The 20045-nt window shown below is 38.6% G+C and overlaps 1 protein-coding gene across 2 annotated transcripts in view; it reads right to left on the bottom strand.

Moving 5' to 3' along the window:
- The window catches only part of SGK3 (serum/glucocorticoid regulated kinase family member 3), a 55173-nt gene that overhangs the window by 11056 nt on the left and 24072 nt on the right, over nt 1–20045 (bottom strand). For both annotated transcript variants that reach the window (XM_058033109.1, XM_058033118.1), the window contains exons 2-5: nt 14675–14880; nt 9826–9909; nt 7876–7948; nt 5016–5091 (exon numbers count right to left, since the gene is read on the bottom strand). In XM_058033109.1, the coding sequence (XP_057889092.1) occupies nt 5016–5091; nt 7876–7948; nt 9826–9909; nt 14675–14752 (311 nt within the window). In that variant the 5' untranslated portion in view covers nt 14753–14880. The remainder of the gene's footprint in view (nt 1–5015; nt 5092–7875; nt 7949–9825; nt 9910–14674; nt 14881–20045) is intronic.

The following is a 20045-nucleotide window of genomic DNA, read 5'->3' as shown; positions in this document are numbered from 1 at the left end:
GGTGGGGAAGTAAGAGAATTCCAAAAATTTCTTCTTCCAGAAAGAAAGGCTTGTCCAACAGATCAAAAGAATGAACTTACTGAACCACAGCACAGTGCAAGAATAATGAAATACAACTGAGGAAAAATTAATTCCTAAAAAGATGGGTATTGTGTATATCCTGTATAAATCACTTCAAGAGATCATTTGAATCTTTCAAGTTCCTTCAGTTCACTAAAAGGCAACCAACCTTCTTATCAAGGAATAAATCTTTCCTGCATTTCAGAGACAAAGTTGTTTGAGAAGGACTCAGGGCAGTCACTGATAGGAAACTCCAGATGAGCCATTCAGTACAATAAAGGCACTAGCTTACTATGGAGCTGCTCTTTTAATCTGTCCCTAGAATATATAAAATAGGGTGATTTTAAGTAAGAAACAAATGTACTCCCTATTTTCAATCCATTCACCTTCCATCTGATCAGTGAGGATCAGAAGTAAGAGATGAGCAGTTTCTGACACTTCTCCAGCTCCTGTCAGCACTACTGAACCTACCTCATATCCTAGGCTATCTGAGCCTCCCAGTTTTCATCACCTACATTCTGTGTTCCTAAGTCCTATTTGAAATATGTTTCAGTTACCTTCAGCCTTTCATGTTTAAAGCACAGCAACAAGACTGTTCACATAATTTCCCATCATTATTTCAGTTTAATACTTCCCATTTTATATGAGCTCCAAATTCTGATCTATTTCAGCATCTGTCTTGTATCCTGAGGCCAGGAAGACAAAAATCACAGTGGTTTGAACACTGTAGTAATATTGGTGCAACAATGACACAACAATTTAAATTTCAGAACATTTGGATATCATAAAATCAAGAATAAAAAGTTATGGTTAATGCTTTTCACAAGAGAGAAAAACAGAAACAGACCTTTATTACCTTTCAGTATTAATTATTCTGGACAACTGGCTGATTAAACAGACCATGTTGTCATACATCCAAATAGTTACTATAGTAACTTTGTTCATGACTGAATTCACAGCAGGAAAAACATAAAAATATCAATTCACAGGAAAAGGCTGCTGTACAGTTGCAGGGTATCCCACAACTCCACAACAGCCAGAATTGTAACTGATGTTATAGTGTTCACATTTGCAATTCTAAAAGCACTGCAAAGAACTACTGATTAAAAATTTTAAAAACTTATGTACTATTTTCTTAGGCAAGACTGCAGCATGTTATGCAAAATGCTATACAGATTGATATGACTTTTATGCTATTAACTCACACAGATTAACTCAATGTATTAAGAACACATGGAATCTATTCCTAAAATAACCTCACCTATGAAATCAAAAGGGTTGAGAAAACCACTTCAAAAGGGATACTCAGTATACATTGTACATATACTACCAGCAAAAGTTGGTTTTGTCTGGATTTTTATGATTGACTGAATGACTGAATAAATTTATTTTGTGGATTATCTCTGAAACACACAAAAGAATGTCAAGCTCTGCTTAATACTGTTGCTTATGTAATAGTCATTCTGCATTAGTTTTCCTGCAAAAACAATATAATACCACACAAAAATTTTGGATGCACGCAGAAATATGAACAAACCCAAAAGGTCACACAAATTTTGAAGCAAATCGGTAAAATTCATAGCCACTGACCAGAAACTTAACATTTAAGACACACTGTATTTAAGTAACAGTGTCCAACTCCTCCCTCTTCTTACCACATTTTCTTAAAAAGTAAACCACTTTTATCTTTCTTTCAGAAAGTGAAGTTCAAAAAGCCCTAATACAATAAAGCACAGTAACACTTTAACAGAGGACAATAACATAGTGCAAAGTTTGCTTTCCCCAGCATGGACTGCAAGATTCTACAATTCGTGGGTTTCACATTTACTTTTATATTCATCAGATTTTGAAATCAGAGAAAGACTGTGACTGATTTTCTTCTAAGGAACACATTCAGACCCGGCTTCTCACTTACAGAACTGATAACTCATTTCCCCACAGGTTGCAGAGTATTGTCATCCTTGAGTTCTCCAAGTGTTATGCAAATGTTCTCATTCTCATTAAGGAGCTACTTTGGACTATTTAAAAATAACTGCATTATATCTTTAATGCATCCTCTATTATACAGTTTTTCAAACAGGTTTTCTTTGGACATGTTCTGATAGACAGCAATTAAATGCATTAATACTTCAGTGAAGGCCTACATTTGAGGGGGTGAGCAGCCCACTTGCAGGAGCTGTGCAGTGTTTTAGGGAGGCTCCCAGTGCTCACTAGGAACAAACTCTCAGCTCCTATTAAGGACAGCAGTCAGCGAGGGGAACACATTGTCAGGCCTCTATCCTTTCTGCCCTTTTATCCCCACCGTTTCTTGGAACACCTGCATTACACCTGTGAGAGCAAGCTGTCTATCACAGTAAGTTTGAGGAAATGCAGCTTGAAGCCCATCTTAATTCCCAATCTGGACTAAGCCAGTGATCTCACCCTGTATTCCACCTGGCAGTGACTGCAGGAAAAACTGTCACAGGGTCTATCTCTAAGCACTCCAATTCACCTTAGGTTTTCTTGGATTTTTTATTGAGCAAAACGTCTGGCTTTGATACAATATTCAAGAAATGTGTCAGACCCAAGGAAAAAAAATCCACTGATGGAAAATAAGAACACAGTGCTGCATGTTTCAAAGAATAATGTAAATATTACCATCTTGGACACACTGAATCTGACATTTTTGCTGTTCACTTCAGATGTTCAGGTGCCTTCCCACCCTTAGAAATGAGAACATACTGAATCATCCTTAAGCTTTTAGTGAAACAATTCTCCTAAGCAGGACTTAAAATATATGACATGCTGACATTGGTTTTAATGCTTAAAAGATGCCATGGAAGGTGAATTTCCTAATGGTTTTGTGAGGATACACAACCCACTAAGTCTTCTTTGCACATCACTAACTTTACATAAGTTTTTTGACCTAGTTTCAAATTTAATTAGCACATTAAAGCAAAACTAAGAAAGCAAGGATGGACTATCTGTGAAGACTCAGTCACCACAAATCCCTTGAGTAGCTTCCATCAGATTTTATAAAAAATTCCAAGCACCAAGATCAAAGATTTGGTATTTCTTCTATAACAACATTTACTGGCACAACAGAAAAGGTGACAGATTACATAATTATAAATATGATTTGTTGCAATGCAACACTGCAAAAAGTAAAAAGTCACTTCAGAAAAACAATCACCTTGCAGTGATTAAAAGAGAAACAACACAGAAATTACTACAAAATTAAATGCTTTTGCACTGAACTGTGGATTAAAAGCTGCGTACAGCTTTTTCTCCTGCTTAATTCAGTACTTCTTTAAGGGTGGGGTAGAGGAGAATAGTAAAAGACAAACTTTGGTCTCTATTTACTGTTTTTATTGTCAACTCTGTTTAATAAGCTTATTATTGAACACACTCATCAGCACCAAACACTATCAGGCCTATTTCTTAACCCTAGTTAAAGTCAGTTTAATGGATCAGGCAAGTTAAGTGCCATATTAAAGAATATTGGTTCTTCTACAGTCACATTCAAGCATCAAACAATTTTAAAAGCTCACAAAAATTTAGGAAGGCAGGTGGATTTGAGGTTTGATGACTTTTTCTTTTTTTAAGCACACCATTTTATGCTGTCCATAACAAAAACAAAAGTACCATTTTACCTCTGGAGAACAAATATTGTATGTTTTGAAACAAAAATATTTGGTAGTTGGAATTATATTGAGAGCCAGAAGAGGAGACTGGCCTAAATAAACCAGTATCCTTTCCCAATGAAACAAAATAGATTGATTTTCAGTAATTTGTTATATTAAAGTGCTTTTTATTATTTCCCAAAGAATAGTACCATGAACAAAAACCTCATAGTGTTTGCTCTGGTAGAAAGGTATCCTTCCATAAAGACTTTGTTACTAATTCTTTTTTCACTAATCAAAGGAAGTATATTTAAAATGCTCCTATTTTTATTTTTCTAGAAAGGAAAGGAAGTGCATATTTCAGGTTGACAGGACATTAAATAGTTCATTTGTTGTGAAAAAAGAAAATCTGACTGCATGCTGCAAACTGCAGTGATATTCTGTTAGAGTTACTTTTTTCCTGTGGGAAATAGGCAATTTCACAGGCTGTACAAATAGGCTAATTAAACAAAGCATATTTATTGAAGACATTTCCTCAACACTAAAGCTAAGCATAGAGCTTTACCAATTTACCAGTTCAGGAAATCTAGAAAGCTGCATGGACTTAGCTGAAACTGATTACAGCTTTGGACTGAAAGAAGGTGCCTGTTTGCCCTGCAGTGAGTTCATGCACAAAGTGCTGCTCTCCAGATTTAACTGGAGCTGACTCTGTCCTAGCACCACCTCCCATTCACCACTGGTAGCGTTGAACACACCTGCAGTTCCTCTGCTGGGAAGAGTTTAGGCACAAGCTTATCCTGCTGGGAAGAGTTTAGGCACAAGCTTATCCTGCTGGGAAGAGTTTAGGCACAAGCTTATCCATCATTTCCTTTAGGCAGCTCAGCTTGGCTGTCCCAAACCACCTCAGGAAGCCAATTAAGGCACTTGGTTACCGTGCTTTAAACATGAACTGCCCTTAACAAGAAAAGGATGCAGGCAGTGACTGCCTGCCAGCAACACAGCAGCAGGTGACAGCAGGGCTCTCAAACAGTACAGCCACTAGCAGAACAAACACCTGCCCAGCACAGCAGCAGTGTACAGTGGAATCGCCACCCCTGGAATTAAGATCAGTTAATTCCCTGCAAATTGATCTGTAGGTTGGTTTTCAGAAAACAAAAACACTTTCATATTCCTCAGTCTGTAGATTTTTCCTGAATGGATGGCCATATATAGTGGTTTTTTTTATACTGAAGAGCTCTGAACAGGTAAAATACATTTTCTGGTTAAATACTAATTTGCAATTTTGTATTTAACATATCTTTTCATCTCATGTCTTTTCAACAGTCCTTATAAAACAGAAATGAAACTACTTACTGGTTGCATAGCTCTGGCTGTCTAACTAAATTTTGAATGAATTCATTCAGTCCTGCTCTTCTCTGTTTAATAAAATCTGAAAAAAACAGATTTATTAGAGTCATCAGTCAGCTTATTAGAATCATCAGTCAGCTTATTTTCTTACTCAGGTTTTTTAGGATTTAAAACAGCAGTTAAAAGGAGACTGGCCCATGACTAATTTAGAACAGGATTGGTTCTACGTATGAAAACTGCAAGCTTTAAACATTGAACTGAGCTGAGAGAATAAATTTCAGCGTCTCTGTAACGCTACTTAAAAACGTTGAAAGCCAGGTGGATTAGAAGTGCCACCCTAGAACAATGTGTAACTGCAGTGAAGGCTGCACGGGTGAGCCCTACAGCACCTGATTCCACAGAAACAAAAACCCCAAGAAGCCACAGGCAAAACCTGCCATCAGTTACACAAGTCAAGTTTTTACATGAACAGTCCCACCAAGCAGCATATTTCCATAATATATGTATGGCAGGGGGAAAATTGCACAATTCATCCTGCCAGCAGGCACTCAGATAAAGAAGATAACAAAATAAAATACTTTCCTTTAGATTTTGGACATCATCTCCAACATTAAAAAAAGATAATCCTCAGAATCCCTTCCCTTGTCTAAAGCTTAAGACATGTAACTATTCTGTAGTAACACGGAAAGACACACAAAGGATTTGGAATAGAAATTGAGTTCTAACATAAAATAAAGCGTAAAATGGAATAATCCTATCCTTCATTCACTCATATCAACAAAAATTTGTATGGAAAAAAGAATATTTCGCTCCAGCACTAACTTTTAAGGCATTTCAATGACTGTTATATCCAGATTACTGACAATTATTAAAATTTTAAGTTTTAATTAACAGCTGTACTTAAAATATTAAGAAAAATGTCCATATTTTTCAGGGATATAATCCCTGAACCCTTCCTAGGGTATTTAATAATCCCAAATTACTGACATCTAACAGAAAAGTAAATTTGCATACAGATATTATGGGAGTGAAAAACATCAGCAGTTTCAGTGTGGCAGATGTACAGTGTCATCAGTCACTCTAAGCCTACAGGGCTATCCATGCTGGTGAAGATAAAACACCTGTAACATCTGAAATTTTCAGGTTCTATATTCTGACTGGTTTCTGTTCCATTTTTTCAAGTTAAAACAAGATTAATTTTAAAATAACCTAAGTGCCAATAAAATTGAAGCATTTAAATTACAAATTAAATGACAGTATTTTTGGTAGTTTTGGGTAAAAGGATGTAAAGGTCTCACTCTGCTGTATTTCAATGTAATAGTACAATGCTGCATACCCATGGATGGATTACAGAAGTAAAATACCTTTTCAATATTTGTAAAATATGTAGCTTGTTTCAGGAGCCAGCAGAAACATTACATCAAAGCTTCAATAAATCAGTGTTAAGAAAAAGAATTATTTACATAAGCATCATGGCTCCATCTCCACCCTGCCTCCCAGCAAGAAACATCTTGAGAACTATTTGGTTTCTCATGCTTCAAGGATTTCAGCGTAGTTCACGGAAATTTGAAACAAGTTGGAGGACTTTGTTTTACATATATAATTTTAATAAAGTTTTAGTTGAGGTTTTTTCCCCCTTAAAACTTCAGTTTCCTAAATTTGGCTCCAAGAAATCCACCTGCATATTTGCCTGTACAGCAAACCAGACTGCATGGCATTCTCTGGTCTTCAGCCACCTCTGAGAATCCCAAGGTCAGAGAAAAGGAACCAGAACTAAACAAAAAGTCCCTGTAGACAAAATAGATGTAGAACTTTTGGCAATCGTTTACATCTTTATCAGAAGAGAACATCAGAGCTTGCATACTTGTATTTGATTATTCTAATAAAAAATAAAACAGTACTTCACATCAGGATCCAGATGATTAACTGCAACTGCCAAAAAACTAGGTTCGTTTGTCAGAACTTTAAAAAACCCAAACATACACATCCTAAGAGTTCAACAGCTTTGGATCAATTTGTTCCTCAGCAAAGGAGAAAATGAACAGTTGAAACAGGTGCAGGAGGAGATGAAACTACAGTCTGACCACATCAGCAAGCCAGGGGAGGGCAGGAGGGGTCCAAAGGGAAAAACCTGAAGTGAAAATGGCTTGAATGAATTGTACAAACACACAGAGCAATGGCCTGGCCTTCCTATTTGCCTTCTTATTAATTCATCCATGGTGCCACCCAGGTTACTTCAAGGGAATTTTCAAGTGACTTTCATTTGTATTTCACTGTGTACAGAGCAAGCTAAATGGCCACCTATCACTGGTATCTCACACACATCACGTTCATATCAGACAAGCTTCCTGTTGTTGTTCCACTTATAGAAGAAGTTCGTTTTCACCTGAACTGTACAAGGAAGCACATTTAGATACAGAGAGGTCAAAAGTCCTCAAAGATAAATCCTTGAGTTATTTCATTTTCCAGGGAAAATGAACATGTGAGGCATGTAACAGAAAGAAAGTTCAAAATGGACTACACATAATGCTAAGGAAGAGTTTGAGGTTTGGCTTTTGCTTTTATAGGAGAGAGGTCACATGTGACAGTTCAGAATGAGAATCCTGAATATGGGAGGGCTGGGAGGAGCTATAGCCTTCACTGCAAGAGAGGCACTGGGCGACCAAGCAATGCCTCGTTCACAATCACAAGGTAAAACACCTACCCACGCTAGTTCCTGCTCTTGACTGAAGCATGACTAAACTTTGCTTTAGTCACTGTTTTGAGGACCGCTGCAAAACTCATCTAAGACAGCTTCTTGTAGGCTGGAATAGATCAATTTTCATATAAAGAAACTGACAAAATGAATAACAAGATGATGACATACCAGGATCAAAATTATCTCCAAATATTCTTTTAGCTGGAATCTTCAGGTTCATGGTGGGAAATTGCTTCTTTAGCTGAAAACAAAACACATAAAATTGGATTGTGCTTAGACATTAAAGTACCTAGAAATAATTGCACTTTGTTTGTTTTCTGATGAACAGGTTGAACACCTGATTATTAGTAATTCTGCTCCACTGTGCCATTTCCTCTGCTCATACACAAGGGGAAAAAAACATACCCAGAACAATCTGTACTCAGTTTGTTTGCAATAGGCATATCCTTTTAAATTCAAAGGCCATCTCATCTTCATTTTACAGACTACTAGAGCAACAGTGCAAAATTATTTGCCCCAGGTTATAAAACCAAATTTCAATGTTCTTTTTGTTTTTCTTCCTTCCTCCATCAATTCTTTACCTCTTTTGGGTTTGTTTTTCTTTTATTTGCTTGCCTGCACAGAGCTCTATGCATGAGGTTTATGATGGGATACAGGGGATACGATACAGGCATCTGGGTTTTGTCCAAATTACATTCTTTAAGCTTTAGAAATCACAGGTGGTCTACCCCTACATCAAAATTACAAGTAGATGAACAGTCTATTTTAGGATCCTGCACTTGATAATTCAATTATTATTTCACTTGATAAACTGACCAGAAGATCGTACACAACAACATTGAATTGTATATTAAGAAAACCCCAAACCTGGCACTAATCAAGCCTCAACTACATTTACTTCATCTTCAAGTGCTCCAGAAGAACAATTTTACTCTCATCCTTTTTAAGAGAGTAGCAGTAGCTGGCAATTCTTCCCTTAGCAACACCAGTATTTCTTTCAGTTAGCAGCACGAGTTCTTTTTGGTGTATATATTGTACAAATTTCTGAACAAAAACTGGAGTAAATGTCCTCCTAGTTATGCTTCCCCAGGACCTCACCTCTGCCCATTTTAGAGAGACCAGGGCTGAACAAACTTCAGCAGAGCAAGGCCAATTCTAATGGCAAGAGAACACGGCAACAGGATCACCAACATTCCCTCGGAAAGGAGGATTTTCTGTTTTCACATCCCTTACAGGTTTATCAGGCAAAGCCTAGCATGGGGAATCCGGGGGCATTTCAGCTCAAACATTTCCAAGCTCACAGCCTGTGTTTGAAGAGCACTGCCACATGCAAATCCATGCACAGGGAGGCAGGAGAGAGAAGGCCTGACTACCTCCCAGAGAGACAGTGGAAGGGAAGGCACAAATAAGCAGCTGGTAATACTTTAGTATGGGAATCAGAGGGGAATTATTTCCTCTTTTGTTAAAGCAAAACTTGTGGTCTCTAAACACAAAAAACTGCAGGAAAGTATGGGCGCAGTACACATAACTCATACTCACATCTGAACAAGTATTTACCCCACTTGCCCACTACACAAAAACCCTCTTCTAGCAACAAACACAAGAAATCCATACTTAGTTGCTGAAGGGGGCTATTTTTTTTGGAACACAGACCACATTTTTTTGTGCAAAGAATCATACCTGCTCTGAAACTGCAGGTGTGAACTGCCATCAATGACTGACTACAAAATTTCTATTAAGAAACAAGGATTTGGTCATTGCTTTCAGTACTTCAAAGAAAAACACTTCCTTAGGAGGAATGCATCTATCTAGCTGTTTTGTGGGTTTTGTATCATGAACAAAAGCACATTTTATATGTTTTGACAACAACTAAGCTGGAAGTTTCATCGAGCTATGATGCCAAGGAACTATAAAAAAACGTGACAAATAAGTGGATTTTGAGTCTGAAATTCAAAAAAACCCAAGTTTAAAAAACCCACTCCATCATCTTCTTTAATTAGACTCCTATGGTTATTAAATGTTGACTCAAACTCCTCAAGAGAGGATTAACTCAAACCATAACACTGCAAGTGTTACTCTGCTATTCTGGCATGATTTCATAGCTTGCTTTTTGCTTACCGTGTTGTAGAGTTTATCAAACTCCGCATACCGTCGAAAGACAAACCACTCATTTCTGCCAACAGAGACCAACACTTTGTAAACCTGGAGGAACAAGGACAGTGTTATGGCCCACAAAGCTTAGTAAAACTTCTAAGGTTTAATCTCATGGTGAAAGTAAGGGCAGGTTGTTAAATTTATTGTGTAAATGCACTTATCAAACCATGTATTTCTTATAGCTAAGTCACACAGACATCAACAGAAATGATTAAAAGAACAACTAAAAGAATCTGATACTTTGCAGAAAATTTTTTAAACACCAGGTAAGCAAAAACTAACACCAAAATTGATTTAGTGGAGTTTCATAAATCAGTTACTATCCAAAAAGAGCACCTGACCATCAGATAATCTGTTAAAATTTAATATTAAATATGTTAACAACTCAGTAATTCATAATAAAGATGAATACTAAAGAAGCAAAGCATTTAAAATTACTGAAGACTGCCTTCACCAAAACCTAAAGAAAAAGTACATATGGAAGGTATGAAGATAACTGTTCATTTGAACACCTTGAATACAGAAGAACCCTGGCTGATGGTACAATTGTTCAGGGAGGAAGAAGTGGTGCTGTGGCTGAAATACAGCCTATTTAACATAATACACAGCACTGTGATGAAGGGAGGTATAGCTGGAACCCACTGCACACTTCAGGCCTTTCAAAGGCCATGCCACAGAGGACTTCAGTAACTAGACAGATTGTCAGTCCCTGGATTCACGAACCTGGCTGGCAGCTGTGTGTCCAGCAGGCTTCTCCTGTCTCTCAGGCAATAGCTGTCTTCACTTCTCTACTTTCTTGTACTTCCAGAAGGAGCTCAGCTATTCCTTCAGGGAGGAGGATGGGCACAGCAAGGAAATGAGTGCAGAGTGCTGCTAATTCCCAGTGCAGACTACTGGACCAATGCCCCAGCCTCCATTCTGCCCTGCAGCAGCACCTTGGCTCCCTCTCTAACTCCCACAGTGCAAGTGGCAGCCACCACCCTCGGCTCCTCAGCCTGAGGGCTGCAGTCAGGCTCTGCTAACTGCTCACATAAGCTGTTCTCAGTTCCTGGCCCTGGGGAGCACAGGAAGCTGAATGGAAGCATCCAGCAGAATGCTGATGAGACTTTCTAAGAAAACCCACTTTGCCTCATGCTGCTAAACAAGTGTTAGCATAAAACCAACCCACTCCCCCTCTAGAGCCTCCCTACGCTGTAGGCAGCAAAAGCTTCAGCTGCAAAACTTGAGCACTGTCCTCATGAACTGGGTCACTTATACAGCAATCAAATCCTGCAAGCAGTGTTCCATCACAAAACACCTCTGCTGCCCATGACTGCAGGGCACTTCAATGCCAACACACTTGAGCAGAGGGCCAAGGCAGCTGGGCAGAAGCACAGAGAGCAGAGTGCACAGGCAAGCAGAACTCAGGATACGAGATGATATCCACCTCCTTGGCAACCGCTAAATTTAAACAGTTTTGTTCTCAGAGTAGCTGCAGAACAATGACACAATCAACATTTTTTACACAAGAGAGCATAGAAAAACCTGTATGAGGTCATCCAGTTCACACAACAAAGCTCTTGCATGCCTTCAACTGAGGAACAGCTTCAAGTTATGGGCACACTGAGTGGTAAGAAAACACACAATATCCACTAAGAATCTGATAAAAATTAAAACCATGACATGTCAGAGCTGTCTTACTATTCTCAGCTATGGTGTAATGATTAGAGGGATGTGCAATGCTTATTTGTAGAAAGGTGGGGAGGAAGAATGTAGACTTACTTAGATAATAACCTTTTCAAGTCTAATTATTCCTAATCCAAATTTGGTCTTAGAAAACTCCTTAAACATGGATATGATGCATCACAACTCATAGTATGTGGGTAAAAACCACAAAGCTTTGAGAAAAATAAAAAGGAAGAAAAATGAGCAGAATTCCTAAAAACATCACCATAAAATGTCTTCCTAGATACAGACAGGACAGGATCCAGCTATTTCTGGATGCAGTAGAATTTCTTCACAAAAGAAGTCACTGAAATTAAAAGCCTTCAACTCTGTCTGTGGTGGCTCTTGCTCCTGGATTAAATGCTTGATTTTTATTACACAAAGAAAAAATAAAAAGGTAGGCTGTTTTCCAATTTTGACAGAGCAATCATTGAGTAAGTAAGGAAAATATTTATTGTCAACAAATAAAAAAAAAAAAACAAAACAACTCCCAATTTCCACAGGGCTGGGGATTAATATTATACATCACAGGTCTGAGACAAAGTTTTCAGATTTAATCAGACAAACAGCATCCTTGAAAGAGATTTTTTAATAAGCCTGTATATGATCTGGGTGTAAAGGGAGATGAGAACAGGTCAGAAGAGAAAATTAAGCTTCAGACATCAAACAGCATAGGGATAAAAGTGAGAAACCCAAAACAAAGCTATTTGTCAAAACAGGCAAAAGAATGACCTAATATGCAGCAAGGACAGAAAGCAATTAATATAGGCTAGATATGGTCCCAAACAAGGAAATACTTTACTCCTTTTATGGAGAAAGTGAATGCTGAATCTTTTGAAAAATGAGGATCAGCCTCTATGGATTTACACAGAGGCTGTTGCCATGCATTAAATGGGAGCAAAAAAGTTTCCCTGCCAGAACCCAAAAACTGCAAACATGTAAACATTTGAAAAAAGAAAAAAAAAGCAGTAGTAAATATATCACAAGTATGCAGTATTTAACAAAACCAAATAAAATATTCAATAAAAGATCAGGAAAATGATCAGAAGGTATGAGGATTTCACTTCCAGAGACAAAACTGAAAAGCTCCTTTAATTATCAGAATGATGCCTGCTCAGAGACATGATTGTTTTTAAAAATGCTTTATCGGGGTGTGAGGGGAAAAAGCAGAGCTAGCAAAAGCTAAGTTGCACACACTTGTCTTGTTTCCATGCCAGCATTCAGTGAGCCATTGAAAGGTTTGAGCTGAAAATCAGTTTCTGTTCAGACCAGGAAGATTCTAGAAGAGTCTCAGAAGCAGCAGTGAAACACTCTATGAGCAATGGTAAGGTGAAGACTATACAGCTGCCTGAAATCCTTCCTAGCCTTTATCACTCTGACCTTTCTTCTCACCCCAAGTGAAAACCCTTCTTACTGCTCTTTACAGAAATGGCACTACTGTAGCTATCAGAAAGTCATACCTACCACAAATTTGCTATGAGCTGCTTCCCCCTGTATCCCTTTCTCACTCCCTGCCAAAGTACTGATGGGATCCTGTCATTACACACAGCTACAGCACAGGGGACACAGAAACAGCATTGACACATGCTGGAATTCACAGTTTCTACCATGAAGTTTAGTATGACCCTCACTTCTGTTACCAAATCCTAAAATATATGTGATAATATTCGAAAGCCTGGTTGTGAAAGCACTTCTTGTCAAGCTGCTAATTACTCCTTGGCACAGAAAGCAGAAGACAGCAGGACAAAGTGTACCTCTGCACAGTGTAATCTAGGCTGGATTCCTTCCCCTCTTCTCTCTCTGCCCCCCATTTCTGATGTTTCATACTCCTTTCTCAAGGGCACGCCCCAAGAAAGTGCTTGTACACTGCCCAGGCTGTCTCACAGACCTTCAGGTAAAATGACCTGGACACCAGAGCATTAGTACATGCTCCATGTACCACACTGGCAAATTTTAACTGCAGAACTGCCAGCACTGAGGCAACAAAACAGAACTGCTCTGCTCAAGATTAGACTTTCACAAAGGTTTTTCTGCTCACTTGAGTTTCACATGAATGCAGAGGTTTAATGAATTAGTAAAGTTCTCTTTTGTTTAAAGTTCCCTTTACTGGCACACTTCTTCCCCAAGCTACATCCTGACACACTTGCAGAATCAAAGAGCACTGTTCTTCTCCAAAAAAAAGGAGGTGAAGAGGAGAAGGAGACAGCATAACTCCTAGTAAAACATTGTATTGTTGTATTCTTCAGCAACTCCATATTGTTTCCACAGTGTTTGCATTCCTCATCTGAAGAGTGACTAACTCGCTCAATGAAAAAAAAAAAAATCTTAGAGGAAGTTGCACAAGAGCAACGAAACAGTTTGAGCCTTCTAAGGGAAGTATTTTGATCTCATCACTTAGGGTTATTTAAAAGCCAAACAAAAATCCATACCACACTACTTTATTTTTCACTATGCAATGCAACGAATTTCCCACACAACAGGAAGACTTCACAACCAGAAAGTCAAACTAGAAGGTAAAGAAAGGAAGAGGGAGAGAAATTACAAGGAAATGGGAACAGGATAGGAAAAAACTCATAAGCATTAGAATCAGAAACAGGAAGGAAGACAGAAAAAAAGGTTTTGAAAAAATTTGATGGTTTATATCTTTTTTCATTTTACACAAAAAATTACAACAGCATAATAGGATATCTGTGAAAGAATGGATGTTAAAACAAAAACCAAACCCTCACAAAGAACCAAATTCACACTTTATCCCTTTACAAAATAAATGTCTTCATGAAAAATCATGTAGAATGCCAAAAATGGTACCAGAATATTTTTCCTGTACTTGGATACTTAAATATTTTATACAAGCAAATGCAGCTATTTTGGGATAAAATCAGCAGAAAATTGTAAAGGCAAGTTCTTTATGTAGAAAGCAATACAGGTAAACACTAAAATATTCACAACTTTTCACACCGGACTATGGCCACTGCTCACAAGAGCAAGGAAACTGATTTCCATAAACCTATTGAAAATAATACGAAGCTTAGCAGCAGAAGAGAAGAAAGCTGCTAGGCACCAATAGTCTATGCCTTGGCCCACAGTGCTTACTCTCCTACATACTTACAGTAAATCTCTTTTTCTTCTCTCTGTGTTCATCAGAGCTGGGAATGCTAACGCTTGGGCAGCTCTCTTTGAGATCCATTGTGTGCTTCTTGTGACAAGCTCCTCACAGGACCCTGCTCTGGGTGTTGCAGTCAGGAGGTCTCGTCAACGGTACTGGTCCAACATCTGCAGCTTTTCTTGAGAAAATCTGAATTCCATCATGTTATCCTAAAGTGAACATAGAAGGAAAATTTAGGTACAGGAGCTCTTAACTCACATTGTTGAAAACCTGTGTGACAAGAACTTTTGCTGGCAGGAAATGCACATTAATATGTACATATAAAGCCACAATCATGGCTATTTTGTAAAGTTTCATGCTTGTAGTTCTTTGTTGTTTCACTGAAATCACTCACATTCTCCAAAGACACAAGCGCATCCAAAAGCTCACTGAGCTGTGTAGACATACTGGAAACAGATTTGGGCATACTGCAGAGAATACTTTGTAGGAACAAAGGGCATGAAGAAATAATTGAAGATGACAACCTGGTATCAGACATCTGAGAAATGCCACCAACTTTTACATTCAGAACAATTTATTTCAATACCAAAGGTTTTCAACTGCATGAATCTCTACCAGAGGGCACTTCAGATTTGTCAGAACATGCTGAGCGCATTTAAATGTCACATCAGAGATGAAAGACGACATGAGGAAAACAAATTCTTCATGTGAGTTTTAGAGAGAGACACAGGCAGCATCATGTGTCTGTCTGAATATTTACCTTCTCTGTCCCTCCTTCCCCTTACCAGGCATACTTTGTGTTTGGCAGAACACAGGGTGTAAGGTCATCCTTTCCCTTCAGTGGAACAGTTAAATTTCCTTGCAGAATGTGAGAAGGGCACAACACAAGAGACTGAGAATAAAGCCATCAAAAAGGCAGAAAGCTTAGTGTCAACTAGATGCCTCTTTACTCACAGAAGGACAGCATTTTCCTCACCTGCCCTCCCTGAGAACTAGCACATTATTTACTGGACCCCACTGATAACAACAGGAGCTTCAGTAGCGCTTATAGCAGCCAAAATTAACATTGCATAGCTACACACCTCTGTTTGGGCCAGCACAACACAGCCATCTGAGCTGCTTCACTGAATGCAGCACAGCTTTAGAGCAAGATGTGTCTGATCAACTCACAAACATGAGAGAAGTGGCTTAGAAAGAGTGAGACCTCATCTCTTAAAAATAGCCAGAGGAAAAAGGAGTGCCCAGTTCAACACTGACTCCCTATTTTCTTAAAACAGGGAAGTATAAAAGTAAACTCTATATTTCATATCATAAATTTCCAAAAAGCACAAACTAATCCCATGCAATTCTGCTATTAGAGAGACACCCATATTTATGTTGGCACAAAGGCCAAAGCTCCTGGAATCCAGTGAAAAGATTTGTTCTTGATACTCAACTAGTCTCAGTCAGTCAACTCACTATTTTTCTTGCTCTCAAAAGCCAGATCATCAAACTTCATGTTGTTATTTCTCTTTTTGCCATTTAAAATTAACTTAATTTTCAAAGACCTATCTGATGACTTGAACAAAAAGGAATGTTTACAACCATTATAATCACAGCTAAGTGATAGATCATCCCATACTGCAAGATACTCAGAAACTTTTTTTTAGCTACAATTGCATTTACTTTAATTTGATTGTTCCCTACTTCACCAATTAGGTAATTACAGTGTTGAGCAGGGTTAAGCTTCTCCCCACCTTTATTTGACTAGAACACAGTTTATTCAACACAGTTACACAGACCATGGGTTTCAAATTGGTTTCTCTTTTCCTTTGGAAAGCTACTGTTAAAAGCTTTGTTGCAAGGCACACCTTCCATAACTTTATACCAGCATGAGATTAAGAGTGTTTTCCCATTGCCACACACTATAACTGAGCTGTAAAGGTTAACTGAGCTCTTCCCCATCATAATAGGTCCACTAAAACAAGTCAACAGGCACCACTTCCAGTAAGTGTTTCACTAAGCTTAGACTTTACTAAGCACTTGTGTCAACCTTTATCTACTTGAGGTCCGGTATCAGGAACTGAGCATAAGCCCCCGTGTTTTATCTGTCTTACTGCTCATCACAGAAAAACAAGTAAAGCTTTAAAATGGATTAGGTGTTCCCTGATTGATATCACTCACTGTCCTTCTCCTCTTGTAAACCAAAGTTTGTAACAAAGGTTTCCAAGATGCCTGTACTCATTTTCACAATACAGGCTGTATTTCTCTCATCCCTTCAGTTTCTTATTTTTAGTGTCGGAGTTTTAAATGCCAGCACAGGAGCCGTATGGATTAAAAGCTGTAGTCTTGGAAGACTGAGCTTTATTTCATATCTGATGCTGAAAGACCTCTGAAAAACAAAAGGAGGAAGTGTCAACCAGATTAATTCAGGAAGAATTTATTCATCTTACTGGGGAGATGAAGAATAAATCATCTGAGAAACCAAAACTGTAATGTTCACATTTTGTTCTTTAAGCTGCCTGGAAGATCACTGGCTGTGATTATTTTCTTTCCCTGAGGCATCTCCTCTGAGCCGTGCCTGGGTCACCAACACTAAGCTGAACTGACAAACTTGGAAGAACTGCATTTTCACTCTGCCACTAAGCTCCAGTGGATCAGAGATTTCTTTCAATTTCTATTTGCCTTGAGCATATCAGCTCTTGAGAGCTTCTTACATCTGAACTGTAGGTCTGACTACAGAAATAGGGACAGACTTGCCTTAATCTTTACCACACTGCAGTTAGGAACACAGCTGTGCTTTCAACAGCAAGTAAAATCACTAATGCTGGGATAACTACATGAAGTAATAATGGAGAGAAAACAGTAGAGACATTTTAATCCACAGCTTCAAAAGTGGAAATTGCAGAATTTTAAAGGATGCCAGGTACAAGTGAGTTGAACAGACACAGTCAGCAGAGAATCTCTACCTCTGCTTACAGCATTTCCTGAACTAAAAAACAAGCGGTCCCTCGGCTCAACTTTGATAACAGACCAAAGGGGAAGGGAACTTCAGAAAAACCACATATCAAAGTAAGTCCCCTCGAATCAAACTTGGCCACCAGTGAAAGATGTAGATAATGTAGATAACCTGCAAGACAGATTAATGCTGAGACCAGAAATAGCTAAAACTTAAACAGGCTTATGGAGACCTGGAACAGGAGAAAACACAGAAAAAGTTATAGAGTAGATCAGAAATCACCAGTCCTCCTGGCACAGTTTCAAGCCTATCAACAGCTACACTGTCCATTTTCTCCATGGATTTATACAAGCCAGCAGGATTTTCACTGTTTCCTGCAGGAAGCCACAACAACATCAATTTTCAGGCTGACCCTTGCCTGCAGTAAAGAAAGAGCACGGCAAGAGCAGAACCCTGACACCATGAGAACATACACAAATCTACTACACCCACAAATGAATGCCTGACTATAAAATATTCAGTACAGCTTCCTCATAGCTGCATGCAAGAGGCAAACACAACATAGTTTAGCAGTGTGTGGCATCCTCCTTTTACTCTCTTCTACATAAGCAAACTGGATTAGAAAAAGTTTCTGAAGTTTAATCAGACTGTTTTATCTTGGACTGAAACATTTTCTCTTCTTTTTAAAATGGTAATGGCCTAAAGATGGTAGCACTATAATCAAAAGATCCTTTTCTGGGTGCTTATGCTTCAACCTCTGCCTACAATGTCCAAGGCTAGATCAGGTAATTGTGTACTCATCTGGTGCCTCTCCAGCTGCTGCCACAATGCCTTAAATACCTCTAAGGCCAGGGCAAATCACACTCACTCTGAGTAAGACAAGGGAAGCAGGGACAAGAACAGACAAAACCCCCAGGAGACTCTCCCTGCAAGCATGTTTGGAGGCATCATCAGGATCCATATCCATTGGATCAGCATGTAGGCACTTTCCCAGACACCAATTATCTGCCCTGAAGGACTTAGTTTGGGACTGAACCATCATTAAACCAGCTGCTGAAAATCTCACCTGTGATTCTAATTACAGAAGGAGCCTGCATTTAAAGAAACTGAAAGCAAGGCACAGGAGGCACTCCTATTATACACTATTAACACTACCCTATTTCTTCTAATTCTTCTTTAGAAAAAGTATCACCTTTGGCATGCTTTTCATCACTTCCTCAGTCTTCTCCACAAATGCACTGATAATGGCTCAACATATCACTGGGCCTTTCTACAAGATTGTGTAAGCCCAGAAAGTCAACTTTTTCTCAACTTCTCTATGGAGAAATAGTGTCCCATTCTTGTTACCAGACAGCAGCTGACACATAGGAAATGGGAGATAAGATATTCAGAATCCAGTGCAACACAAGCACAGGATGAGGCACTGCATGTGAAGTCAAGGGGTTCATAAAAAGCCAAAGGCAAAACACAGATTGCTAATCTCTACAGAGAAAGGGATGGCCAGAAGCTGTCCAATAACAAGGTTCTGGAGAAAATAGGTTTCATTCACAAAAATACATCCTTTTAAATATCACATTACATCCAATTTTTAATACAGTAACACTAGACACCATGGTAGACCTCTAGCAAGACTTCACCTGAATTAAAAAACAGAGCACTAACCAAAATACTCTAGTCAGTCCCTGGCTTAACTCCACAATCCTTTCTAGAGTATAATTTGAGAGAGTTGAGAACTGAGCCACTACTATAAAGGAAAAAGCTCTCTGTTTACACATCCACCCACTACCTAGCAGTTTTAAAAATTTCTAGTAGCACCACTCCTCTGCAGCAACATGGGCAAAGTCCAATTCAGCTGAATCTTTCTAGTTACAGGAAAGGACTGCAAAGAAAGTGAAAATGCAACCAAAGGAATGAAATAAGTAATTACCCTCTTTTTGTCTCTATCAAATTTACTTTGGAGAAGTCAGGCAAACATTACCTTCCCATGACTGTTACTGCACCCAAGAACATCCCTTCTGCCCCACCTCCCAAAAGAAGCTCCAGTAAATTACTCTTAACTGGCCTATAACAAGATCCGTGGCTTGGATTAGACCTATTTGCATTCATATTTATTACATGACAGAACACAGGTTCTCTGCTGTGGTAAGCAAACTCTGAATAATAAAACAGGTCTTAAGAACAAATACTGCCACAACTGTAAGAGGCAGTTGTCTTTTAATCCTGAACACATCTCCATAGTAATTCCATTCTCCAGTAATTCCATTTAGCCTGTGTCCATAGTACCCACAAGGATCACAGTGTGTCAGACGGTACAACTTACACAAACAACAGAGTATATTAAAAAAATCCAGTTTGTATTACACTTGCTACCTGCACATTTCCTGGTGTGCTTTCTCAGTCTGCCTATACACCAGGTCCAATTAAATCTTAAATGTA

The sequence above is a fragment of the Melospiza georgiana genome, chromosome 1, assembly GCF_028018845.1.
Source record: "Melospiza georgiana isolate bMelGeo1 chromosome 1, bMelGeo1.pri, whole genome shotgun sequence".
NCBI lineage: Eukaryota > Metazoa > Chordata > Aves > Passeriformes > Passerellidae > Melospiza > Melospiza georgiana.
Note: the sequence above shows the minus strand (reverse complement) of the source record. Positions and strands in the feature narration are given on the sequence as shown.